General features: G+C 42.9%; 1 protein-coding gene across 5 annotated transcripts in view; it reads left to right on the top strand.

Moving 5' to 3' along the window:
* Positions 1-13,085, top strand: part of LRMDA (leucine rich melanocyte differentiation associated) — a 1,147,456-nt gene that overhangs the window by 347,095 nt on the left and 787,276 nt on the right. Inside the window, exon 1 of one of the 5 annotated variants that reach the window (XM_030940312.1) lies at positions 4,429-4,688. The exons of the other annotated variants lie outside the window; for them this stretch is intronic. Within the exon in view, the coding sequence (XP_030796172.1) occupies positions 4,642-4,688 (47 nt within the window). The 5' untranslated portion in view covers positions 4,429-4,641. Of the gene's footprint in view, positions 1-4,428; positions 4,689-13,085 lie in introns of those variants that run through there. 5 annotated transcript variants of the gene reach the window in all.

Below are 13,085 nucleotides of genomic sequence, written 5' to 3'. Positions count from 1 at the left end.
GCGCAACCATGCCTGGCCTTGTCCATCTATTTCTTAAGTATTTCAACTTCTGCCACCTTCCCTCTGCTCTGTGAGTATTCCTAGCTAACTGATACTTTCCCAGTAATTGTGAACATCCATGTTATTGGAGGCCAGATCCTGTCTCAATCATGGAAACTTTTCATCCTCTGCTTTCTCTATAGTCAATCAATGAGGATGGGGGAGGCACCTGTGGTCAACTTGGCATGGTGCTGCCAGTTGTGGGGTTTATAGAAGTAGGATCAGACATAGCCCCTACCTTTAGAGAACTTTCAACCAAATTGGAAAATCAAAATGAACTCTAATGAAATATTTAAGAGCAACACTCACCTGATTAGTCAGATTACTCACTATCTTGTCACTATTTCCAAGGAATAGACTAGCAGCATCTAAAAGGATGAACTAGAGAAAAGGCAGAAGATGCTTTCTGCCTTGGAGATGGTTGAGACCAGTGCTGAAGGTCATGGTTTCACAAGAACTTAGCTATTACCTTGAGCCAGAAGGGAAGGGATCCAAGTAGGAATAAGTTGGGCTATCTGTAGGAATACGGGAATTTCACATTTATCTGGGAATGACTGTGATCAGAGCACCCAGCTAAATGTATGTCTAGTATCATTTCATCTTCCCAGCCAGCCTCTGGAATAGGTGGTATTAAGCTTTTTTTTTGTAAAGGTAGGAGAGCTAGGGTTCTGTGATAAATAATGTTTTAAAGTATCATAGCTATTAAGTTTGCAGAGCTGAGAAATTTTTACCCAAGTCAGCATGACTCTAAAATCTTGTGCGCTTTTCACTTCTGTAAGAAAGGGACACTAGCTACTGTTTTTCTCATTTCAGTTTTGGATGAATTCAGCTAGAAAACATTCATATTTGACCCCTTTTGCCCCTCTCTCCCACCCCAATAAAAGCAAGAAATAACTACCATTGGCCACCACATTCTCCTCTGGGACCAGTAGAGAAAACAGTGATATTTATCAGCAAAAGCCTAATTACACTACCCAGGAAAAACAAGAAACCTCCCAAAGTCATGTCCAAGCCAAGCAAAGCTCTGGGAGAAATTCCTGGGACACTCAGCAAGAGCAACCTAAAAGGGCTTTTGAGCAGAAATTGAAGCCAAATAAAAACACTGCATGCTAGCCCTGGGCCCATAAACAGTATTGGAATTGCAGAGCTAGGGCATCATGCTTGGAGTGGTAGCCAAGCCAGGCTAGGCTCTGCTGTTGTAACAAATTAACCCTGAAATCTCAGTGGCTTAACACCACGAGGCTTCGTTTCTTGCTCACCTTATAGGCCTAGTGAGGGTTGGTGTTGAGGGAGCCTGGCTTCTTGTAGTCACTCAGGGATCTGGCTGGATGAAGGCTCTGGCATCTTGTGGCTGTACCATCTGCATCATGAGACCTCCAAGGTTGCATGGGAGGGGGAGTGAATTGAATAGTGAACCCCTACCCCCACAAATTTATGTCCACCTGGAACCTAAGAGTGTGACCTGATTTGGAAATAGATTCTTTGCAGATACAATTACTTAAGGATCTCGAGATGAAATCATACTGGATTTAGAGTGGGCCCTAGATCCAAACACGGGTGACTTTGTAAGACAAAGGAGAAGGAGACCTAGACACAGAGACACCCAGAGGGAAGAATGCCATGCAAAGACAGGAAGAGACTGGAGTGATGCTGCGGCAAGATGGTGAAGCAGGAGCCACCAGGAACTGGAAGAGGCAGGGAGAGATTCTCCTCTAGGGCCTTTGGAGGGGATGTGACCCTACTGACACTAGATTTTAGATTTCTTGTACCCATAAAAGTGAAATAATACATTTCTGTTGTTTTAAGTTATTGCGTTTATTGTCATGGTTATAGTAGCTAGTGTGGGAGACCTGTATTGTGATGTTTTTAAGGCCAGGCCAGGGAGTTACTCACATCGCTTTTTTGCTATATTGACTAGAACTCAAACTAACTGTAAGGGAGAATGTCAAATGTTACCATCTGTGTGCCCAGGAGAAGGAGAGTGAAACAGGATTTGGTGAACACATGTTTACACTCATACTTTGCGTACAGTATCAAGATTAAGGGATAGAGACCTGGAACAGAGATCTCCCCGCTGATAGAGATGCTTTCAGGAGCCATCAGGGAGACCACAGGATCACTGCAGGTCAAAGAAGGACAGCACTAGCTGGAGGACATGGCTCTGAAGGTGAAAGTGAGCTATCCATAGTTGACATCAGAGTCCATAGAAATGCAAGAGCAGGGTCAAGCAAAAAAGCTTGATAGCAGACTGGGGATGACACGCAGGTTCTGAGGCCAAACAAGAAGGTGCAGGTACTAGGACCAGTGGGGTCTCATTGCCCCTCACTGGGCAGCTGCTCAGAGGTTGCTTGAGAGCAGGCAAGTCTCCCCAGCTCCCCTTCCTGGGAGTGTGTCAGGATAGTCTTGCTCATCTCTGTGTCTCCAGTTGCTAGCACAGAGTGGGTACCCAGCAAATGTTGTTGTGTCCAGCCTTTCGTCAGGGGTGTGTTTTAAACCACAGGCTATACGATAGCAATTTCAAGCTCAAACTTGCCATTACCTAAAGGAATAATTCTTAACTCTTTAGTATTATTGGAACTTCCCCCTTGTTCCTGCCAGAGCATGGTGATCTGTCTCGAGCCTCCACGTCTTTGCACCTGGCATCCTCTTTCTCCAAAGTGACCCACTCTTTCTTTTCCACCTTTTGAGGACTTGCCCTGATATCACTGTGGCAGAATCTTTCCTGATTGCCCCAGGTAGTCATACCTTTCCTCACTGACCTCCTCATTGGCCTTTGTATTTAACTTATATGGTGCAGCAATATTGAAATCATTTCTTTGTCTGTTTGCTCCACTTGACTGAATTTTGCATTTTTCATTCACCTCCTTGTCTCAATGCCTGGCTCATAATAACCTCCAATACATTTTTGTTATAGAATAAACATCATTTCTCCCAGGCACTCCTTTTAGACAGCTGCAGAAACAACCACTAGTATTTCTCAGGAATGGAGATGATCTTATGATTATTGATTAATTAATTGGTTATTGATTTATTATTCACCATGAGAAATATAGATGGGAGAAAAAAATAAGGAAAAAGATCAAAATGAGTTAGAGTATACCGTTTGTGGAGAACAACAATAACAACAGTAAACATTTCTGTATTGATTTAAGATTTATAAAGTGCTTTAATGTGAACATTATCTTATTTGTTCTCATTGTAACACAGTGAGGGAAGCGGGGCTATAACTGTAAATCTTTTTGCTGATACCCCTCATGGACGATTCGATTCACATGCAAACTAGTGAGCAAAGAGGAGAAGAGGAGAAGAAAGGAGGAAAAAAGAGGTTTAGGTAAGGAAGTTGGGAAAGTTGGTTTATTTAACTTCTGTTCTTTAATATTCATAACTAATTCTGCGAGGTCAATCTCACCACTCCCATTTTGCAGATGAGCTCACAGAGGATTGAGGTGGTAAAGTAACTTGTTTCAAATCCCCCAGCTGATGAGTAGTAGAGATTGGATTCACACTCAGGTTTTCTCTCTCTCTCTGAAGCCCTGGTCACCTGTTTGGCCCTGGGGTGATGGGGAGAAAGTTCTGGCTGTGTCTTGGCTATCTCCTGCCTCTCCCTCTGTGGGGAATGTGTTCGAGGATCACAGCTACAGCTTTTTGGATACCCTTTCCTTTGTGAAGCATGTGAGACCCAACATCACATCTCAGCAAGATTTAAAAGGAATTGTTGATGACCCGCTGAGGCATTTTCATTTTGTTCCTGGAAATGATTAATCTTGAGGCTTTGTGATGGCCTTTGTCACAAATACCCTTCCTTAATCCATAATTTTCTCACTTTCCTTTAAGGTAGTATTTTGCATTTAAGAAATAAAAACAAGCAAAATAATCCTGCTGTGAGGATATGAATGCAATGGGGTGTGTGTGTGTGTGTGTGTGTGTGTGTGTGTGTGATATGGGCCAAGGTCTAAATTCACCTGAAATGAATTAAAGAAACCACCTTTTTAAAGTAAGCTCAGTTTGTCTTTTTTGCTAACTCTAGTTGTCAATCTTACCTCTTCCTTTTACTATTATTTTTTCTTCTTTCTCTTTAGCAGATGGGATAGAATATTTCTGTTTTGTTTTTTATGGGCGAGTTTTCACCAGCTTCTTCCACTTTATATTTAATCACTTAAGGGCCCGTGAAGCGGAAAGGGGGCCAGTACTTTCAATCCGAGGTTGGCCTGGATGCTGCGATTCCGGACAGAGAGATGTTTTTCCCTTGGGTTGGGAACAGCATGTTCTGAGCTCCTTTTGACTTCTAGTCCTCGCTGCCCATGCAGTTTCAAATAGCGTCAACATAAAGCCAGGCACTTGTGAGAAGGAGACTGGGGCAAAACTGCAAGCAGATGCCTTTTGCTGACTGTTGAAGAAAGGATCTGGCTGAGAGACCCGCAACTTTTACTTGTTGAGAACCTTTAGCCAGCGCCGGCGTGCATGTGTTTTAGTTTTATTCTTTTTCCCTTGCCCCCAGAGCCGTGGAGTACCTGCTGTTGCTCTCATGCCTCTTGCCAACAGTGGCATCTGCTCAGTGTAGCCATCAAGAATTTGAATGTCAATATCTTTGCCTTGAAATGAATGGAAAAGTATTTGTCACTCAGCGGCAATCATTCTTCAAATAAAAGGTTAGCCAGACAGGGCCCTTAATCAAAGAGTCGGTCTTTTCTGTCAGCAGTGCCTTTTAAATAGCAATGATGAAGGCTGGCTGTCAGGGTAGGACTTGATGAGCGAGATGATTGATCTGCATAAATCATTTTCTTTTAACATTGTCAGTGAAGAGTAAATTGGTGGGACATTTTGGGTATTAGCTGTGTTGAAATTAATATGCAGTATCCTAGGTGTGTCCTCGATCACATAGTCCTCATAAAAGAAGGTAGAAATTAAAAGGAGGCTTTTAGGCATGCATTGTTCTAACAAGAAAGTTGCACCATTCTTATTGCTATGGTCATCATCTTGCATGCTAAATTCAGAAGTCGAATGTGTAGCACATTTTACAAGCTCCAAAAGGAATCTAGTTAATTTGGGAATTAGCCTAGAGTCAGTAGCATTTAACAACCAGTAAATCTATAAAGACTTACTGCTCAGAGGCAAAAAAAAAAAAAAAAAAAAAATAGTCTGAGAATGGTTTCTGGTTTTATAGGATAGGTTATCTACTACCTAGCATGCTGTTGTAGAAATAGCCTCAGCTTTAGATGAGGTTTTGGCTTGAATCCACGTGCCATCCCTCCAAAGTGAGTCTCCTTGACCATGATCAGTAAGTATTAACCTTTTTTAGTCTGTTTCTTTGTCTCTAAAAATGGGATTTCATTAGTTACCTTGGGTGGGTTTGCTTTTGGTATTAAACAGAGCAACCTAGGTGAGAGCACCAGGCACATTACTTGGGACATGGTGAGCAAGTGCTCAATAAATGTTCATCTTCTCCCTTTCTTTCAATCAAGTGAAATGCCCCAAACCAGTCATGATGTCAAGCTTAAGGATATACCCTCATGGTCAAAATAAATAATACATTGCCTCGTTTGGGTCACTTCTGTATTTGCTGGAATATCTTATGGCCATTTTTATGTCAAAAACATATTTCAGCAGGGCAGAAAAAATACCTAATTGCTGAATGCTGAAAATAGGGAATGAGGTGGAAGGAATGGGAGAGAAATGTGGCCAAGGACACTTGATTTTTCTTACCATTACACTCTAGATTATGTGTCTGGGTTCATATTATTAACCTCTGGAGTGAACAAGTGAAACCAATCCATTATAGTGTTGGGATTAAAAGCAGGAGTGGTGGAGCCAGATGGCTCAGTTCAGATCCCAGATCTTCCACTTAATGACCATGTGACTGCAGGTAAGCGCGCTAATTGCCTCCCTGAGCTTGTTTTCTCACCTATAAAATAGGGATGGTAATAGTAGTTATCTTACAGTGTTGTTAGGATGATTGAATTAATATATACAAAGCAAAGCATGTAAAAGAGTACCTGGTATGTACACATTAACCATGATTACTGTGAATGGTTAGTTGGTTAAGAAAGGTAGGTAATGCTGGCCAGGCGCGATGGCTCACACCTGTAATCCCAGCACTTTGGGAGGCCGAGGCAGGCGGATTACAAGGTCAGGAGATCGAGACCATCCTGGCTAACACGGTGAAACCCCGTCTCTACTAAAAATACAAAAAATTAGCTGGGTGTAGTGGCAGGTGCCTGTAGTCCCAGCTACTTGGGAGGCTGAGGCAGGAGAATGGCGTGAACCCGGGAGGCGGAGCTTTCAGTGAGCCAAGATCGCGCTACTGCACTCCAGCCTGGGAGACAGAGCCAGACTCTGTCTTAAAAAAAAAAGAAAGAAAGAAAAGAAAGGTAGATAATGACATTCAAGTGGGTCAAAAGTCTCAAAGGAAGAAACATATGTAGATATAGAAATGCATGATAATAGTATACTGGAATGAAATACTTGTTTCATTTTGGAGAAACTTGCCTGCTGGAGGAATTTCGAGCTAGGATGATTCTAAAATCATCCATATTGTAGCAAATAGGTTTTGTAGGGTCTTCGGGTAGTCTTTACTTGTTGTGTTGAATGTGAAGGTTAAAGGAACACAGTCTTCTCTAGCCAGATTCCCCATGCGCCTTCTGTAATGGTAAAGTTCACGTCAGTCGCTGCTTGTGGGTGTGAGGCGTGGACACGCAGGAGCCTCTGTAACATGCATGTGGCATGCAACTGTGTGGATTCCTGGAGATTACTGGAGATTTGCATTCTCTGCATTCTTAGAGATGAGAATTTGTTTTCCTCAACTTGCTTTTAGCTCAGCTGATGGGTTGTATGTGAGCTTTGTGCTCCTCTCCTTCCCTGTCTTCTGAATTTATGCTATTTTGAGCTTTTGGTGTCCTGCATAATGAGAAGTTGGCAGAAGACAATTCCAGATAAACCTTCACCAAAACTAATGGTTCTGTGGAAGTCCTTGAAGGGGTGTGGAGGCAGCAAAGCTCTCCCAATTCCCAGGTAGGCCCAGGGTAGAGATGTAAGACCTCGCCAGTCTCTACCCTGTGGTAGTGCCACAGTGAACACTGAGCATGGTCACCAGGCTGCTTTTGAGAAGAGACTGTGAAGCTGTCCTCCTGCAGGGGCATGATGGCTATATTTGAGAATTTCTGGAAAACTTTCTCTACCACTCTGGCTTGCAATGCTCTTGGGCTGCAGGGGTGGTAAAATTGTGCTGTTAGATTCGTTTCTGATTCCGTCCTTATTAGATAAAGCATAGCCTGTGTTATCTAACTGGCTACTTAATGGAGTCCACACTGGGTGTGATATTCTGCTCAAGATTAATTTCGGGTAATGAAGATCTGAAACAAGGTATTTAAGAGCCCCACTAATGTTTCATTTATAGCAATCTATCAAAACGATAGATATTTAGCCTTCTTTATTGGATATGAAACATTAACTTAAAGCCAGTGCTGCTTTCTGTGTTAAATACCAGTACCCCTGCCTTCGATTTTATCAAACATCGTGAAAAATCTGCCACCACGTCCCGGAGAAGACATGTCATGGACTTAGCCTTAAGTTATGATTCTCTGGCACCTTGGACAACTTACCAACCCTAGCTTGGACCCTGCTTGGGCCTTTTTACATAATGAGTAGAATTCACAGACAAATACAGCACATGCTGTGTTCAAGACCCACTAGACATTGTGAGGGGAACACAAAGTGGACTCAATTTCACTGCATGCGAAATGTTGGAAAAGAGATATCTTAGCCCAAGCGGCAGCCTCATTACTCCCAGGTTGGTTATTACTTTTTCAGTTATGAGCAGAAGAGGTCTAGAAAATTCTGGGCTGCTTTTCTTCATAACAGCTTCCCATTTAGGGCGGTGTGAAAAGTGTGGGTTTCCATCAATTCTGAGGAGTAGGTAGAGTCCATTGCTCAGCCTTTAGGGGCTCCCCATTGTCCAGGAGCCAACAGTTGGGTATTTGGGGCTCCAGAACAAGTATCCAGGCACCTAAATGGTATCTAGCTAGTATTTGTTGATGCATTTTTCTATGAAAGAATGATCAATTTCTACTTTTCATTTTCAAGATTAATACTCATGACTGTCCATTATTATCCTTTCCCCTCTCTAGTTTTCTTCTTTTTACTGTTTTTATTGTTCATTGGAAATGTGTTGGTTTAGTACCAATTGTGTGCCATTTTCCTATATGGAATATATTCTTTCTGATTTTTTCCTATTCAAATGGTATCAGGGCCTGGCTGAAGACCCGTGTCTTCCTGACCATATTCTCTGTGCAGTTTTTCTTCTTTCCAGGAAGAATTTTGTTTTTCTTCTCTGAATTCATAAACATCAAGGTTTGAATATGCATCCAATGCTTGAACATACAGGGCGATTCTCTAGATATTTTTATCTATGCGAAATTCGTTTTCCTTTCAAGTTACAGCATCTTTAAGAATAGGGACCTGGCCGGGCGCGGTGGCTCAAGCCTGTAATCCCAGCACTTTGGGAGGCCGAGACGGGCGAATCACGAGGTCAGGAGTTTGAGACCATCCTGGCTAACACGGTGAAACCCCGTCTCTACTAAAAAATACAAAAAAAGCTAGCCGGGCGAGGTGGCTGGCGCCTGTAGTCCCAGCTACTCGGGAGGCTGAGGCAGGAGAATGGCGTAAACCCGGGAGGCGGAGCTTGCTGTGAGCTGAGATCCGGCCACTGCACTCCAGCCTGGGCGACAGAGCGAGACTCCGTCTCAAAAAAAAAAAAAGAATAGGGACCTATGCTTAATATCTCTTGCATAGCACACAGACTACTTTTGGGCACACAGGATGTACTAAAAGCCTAGTGACTTGACCTGGTCCACAAGGATGAATCCTAAATGGACTTGGCAGTAATTTTGTGTGAGAAAAGGCAGAGGAATCACACAATTGATTTTACAGTGTGTCTCTCTCAGTGTAGTGTTTATGACCACCTTGGGGAATGTGAATGAAGCCCCCACTAGATTTGTCTGCGCTGTCCCCAAGGACTTAACCACCATGTTGCTGTTTGCAGCTCTCTCTGATAGTGCACTGGGGTCTATAGACTTGTGTGTCTCCATCTTTTCCGGCTCTTCCGCATGCTTGGTGGTGGTTCGATATTCTGTTTTGTACTTCTTTGATACCGTCTCTGGGGTCCCCTTAATTGGGACACCTTAATCAGGGAGCCCCTGCTACCTGGGCAGGGGGCTGAAGTCCTGCTGCTTTCCCTCCCCATTGTCAGGCTTTCTGGGTGTTTCCTGGGTTGGAGACGTCAGCCTGGCGGCATAGCCTGTGCTTTCCCCATTACTTTTTGTATGTTTCACCTAAGGCTTATCTCAGGAGGCGCCTGAATCTTATTTGGCCAGAAATCTTTTTGGCAATTGGTGAACTTGGTTGGATTCCAGTCTATCCCTTTCACTGTCAGGACATACCCGCGGTGTTGATTTGTGTGCCAGGCCTGTCATTTCTCTTTGTCTCCCTCAGACCCCCTGCCCTCATGACTTGTGGATACTATTGCCAAATTCAAGGGCCCAACCCCTTGACCCGTAAACATCTTTGCCTTTTAAATTTTGTAAATAATACTGGAACAAAACATTTTTATTATAACAGATACAAGTAATAGAAATGTTGTAGCAAAGTCTGAAGGTCTCTGTTTTAAGTAGTGTGTAATAGAAAACCAAAATAACAGGTGGGCGCGGTGGCTTGCGCCTGTAATCCCAGCACTTTGGAAAGCTGAGGTGGGTGGATCACTTGAGGTCAGGAGTTCGAGACCAGCCTGACCAACATGGTGAAACCCTGTCTCTACCAAAAAATACAAAAATTAGCTAGGCATGGTGGTGCACACTTGTAGTCCCAGCTACTTAGGAGGCTGAGACAGAAGAATGGCTTGAACCCAGGAGGTGGAAGTTGCAGTGAGCCAACATTGTGCAGCTGCACTCCAGCCTAGGCTACAGAGTGAGACGCTGTCTTTAAAACAAACAAACAAACAGACAAGCAAACAAACAGGCCAGGTGTGGTGGCTCACGCCTGTAATCCCAGCACTTTAGGAGGCCGAGGTAGGTGGATCATGAGGTCAAGAGATCGAGACCATCCTGGCCAACATGGTGAAACCCCATCTCTACTAAAAATACAAAAATTAGCTGGGTGCAGTTGTGGACGCCTGTTATCCCAGCTACTTGGGAGGCTGAGGCAGGAGAATCGCTTGAACCCAGGAGGCGGAGGTTGCAGTGAGCTGAGATAGTGCCACTCCACTCCAGCCTGGCAACAGAGCGAGACTCTGTCTCGGAAACAAGAAAATCAAAATAACAGTGGCTTAAAATGGGAGTTTTAGTTTCTTTTACAAAAAGGAGCAGATCCAGCCTCTTGTGTTAGCTTCCTGAGGTCAACAGAGACAAGGCTTCTCCTGTCTTTCTGTATCAACATCCTTAGCTGTGGCTTTCATTTTCTAAGATACTTCATGATACAAGGTAACTGCTGGAGTTCCAGTCATATCATCCAAGTTTTAAGCAGGAAGGAAGAAGAAGGCGAGAGGAAAAGAAAAAGCACATGCTAGCTAGTTGTCCGTCCCATTTTTATGCAGGGACTAATTTGTTTACATTGCTCAGCACTAGCCAGTCATGTGCTAAAGCCAGCTCACCCTAGGTCATGAACGCCAGTTGTTACATTCGCCAGAGTTTTTGCAAGCCCGTTGACTTGAGTTTGGTAGCTTGAAATTGGCCATAGTTTTTACCCAAGAGAAACGGGTGTAAGAGAGAGCTGTTTGTTAACCATTTGCAAGACACAGCTGTTCCTGGCTGTAAGACAGGCGAGTGAATGTAGTTTTTACCTGGTGCATTGCCACACAGAATAAAATCACAGTCCTTTTATTAAAGAAGAAGGGAAAGTGATAATGGATAAGAAAACACTCTTTGCTACGTTCTCCCCACTTTGTATTCCATAGACTGGATCTGCTTCCCCTATATAGGTTGTTAACTCTTGTCTCCTTTTCAAATTATGCAACAGTCAACATATTTTTACATTTGTGTTTCTGCACATGAACCAGCATTTGTGGACAATAGCTTCTTTGAGGTAGATTTGCCAGGTCAGAGGGTATGTGCCCTCTGCTTAACTCTTTATAAAGAACACTCACCAGATGTCTGGTCTGTTTCCTACTAATGTAGTGTAGTGGTGATGAGCATGGATTTTAGAATCAGACACACAGGGTATGAACACTCATTCAGACACTTCTAGCTGTGTGACTTTGGCCAACTTACTTAACCTCTGTAAGTGTCAATATTTTTTTCCCTGTAAAATGGGAGTGGGGGATGCCATCTGCCCCTATAGGGTTTTGTGACAATGAAATGAGATTGTGACTACATAGTACATACAGCAGAACCTGGCAGGTTGTAAACCCACAATAAATATTTAGCAGGGGCTTCTGCTCGTGGAAAGACATACATGTGTGCAACATACAGTGAGAAGAATGAAAACATGAAACTGGGCCTTGAACATTACATGTAGGATCGATATGAGTTGTAGAGGTGAGCAGAGTCAGACAGGAAAGCAATGGACGTTTAATGTACAAACTGGAAAATTATTCATTTCACTGACCCCATGGGTAGGTGTGTAAGCTAATTGATGGTGAGAAAAATCCCAGAGTAAACCAGGAATGTCTCTAATTCGTAAGTGTATATTACAAGTATATTTAAAATCATCTTTATGACAATTCGGTTACGTTTCTTTAGCACATCAGATGCTTTAGTTGTGGAACTTGACAGAAATCAACATAAATGTTCTTTTTCTCTCCCAACTATATTGAACATTGCACAGATGTGTAGTTAAGTATTTATTATGAACATGCAAATATTGATGTCCCCAAGGCCCATTCTTTGATTTTCAAACTGCTTTGCTATATTTGGAATTGTTGATTAATACAGGTCTTTGCTCTGACACACAGCATGTCTGGTTTCAGGACCTCTGAGAGCAGCATAAAGAAGAAAAGAGAAGCTGAGGCTTGATATTGATAGGGATGGACAATAACTGAAGATGTGAGTGGCTTTGGGAAAATGGCAGCAGGCAACCAAATATATGAGATGGTTAAGGATATGCCTAGCACAGAACTTTGAACAGGTAGATTTTCAGTAAATCTTCGCTCATTTAAAGAGGCAGAAGCTATGGAGAAAAAACAATCATAATGGAAGAATTATTTTAATACTAGTCTAGAACAATATTTCTTTTTTTCTTTTTTCTTTTCTTTTCTTTTTTTTTTATTGAGACAGAGTCTCACTGTGTTGCCCAGGCTAGAGTGCAGTGGCATGATCTTGGCTCACTGCCAGCTCCACCTCCAGAGTTCATGCCATTCTCCTGCCTCAGCCTCCCAAGTAACTGGAACTACAGGCACCCAACACCATGCCCGACTAATTTTTTTGTATTTTTTGTAGAGGCAGAGTTTCACCGTGTTAGCCAGGATGGTCTCGATCTCCTGACCTCATGATCTACTCACCTTGGCCTCCCAAAGTGCTGGGATTAGAGATGTGAGCCACTGCACCTGGCGTAGAACAAGATTTCTTAATTTTGGCCCTATTGACATTTTTGGCTGGCTAATTCTGTGCTGTGGGGGCCGTCCTGTGCATTGTAGGGTATTGAGTCACATCCTTGGCTACCCACTATGTCCCAGTTGCATGATCCTCCTCAAGTTATGATCACAAAAAATGTCTCTGGACCTTGCTAAATGTCTCTGGGTGCAGGGCAGAATCACTCCCAATTGAGAACTACTGGTCTAGAAGAAAGGAAAATTAGATGATATAAACAACAATTATGTGCTAGACATTTAACCCATTGAGTCCTTGCCACAAGCCTGAATTGCAGATGTTGCTAAAATTATTTTTGTGGAAAGAGAGGTGGGATTCAATGAAGTTAAGAACATGACCCCAGGTTGGATAGATGGGGTCTGAGTCCAAATGTGATGTTCTTTTCCTTGTATTCCTCTCCTTCCTAACTATATGACATAAACATAAAGTATCACAAGAGCTTATGCTGCTCCTCTTCTTGGTACCAAGCTCGGA

The sequence above is a fragment of the Rhinopithecus roxellana genome, chromosome 11 (genome assembly GCF_007565055.1).
Source record: "Rhinopithecus roxellana isolate Shanxi Qingling chromosome 11, ASM756505v1, whole genome shotgun sequence".
NCBI lineage: Eukaryota > Metazoa > Chordata > Mammalia > Primates > Cercopithecidae > Rhinopithecus > Rhinopithecus roxellana.
This window is presented reverse-complemented; position numbering and strand designations above follow the sequence as displayed.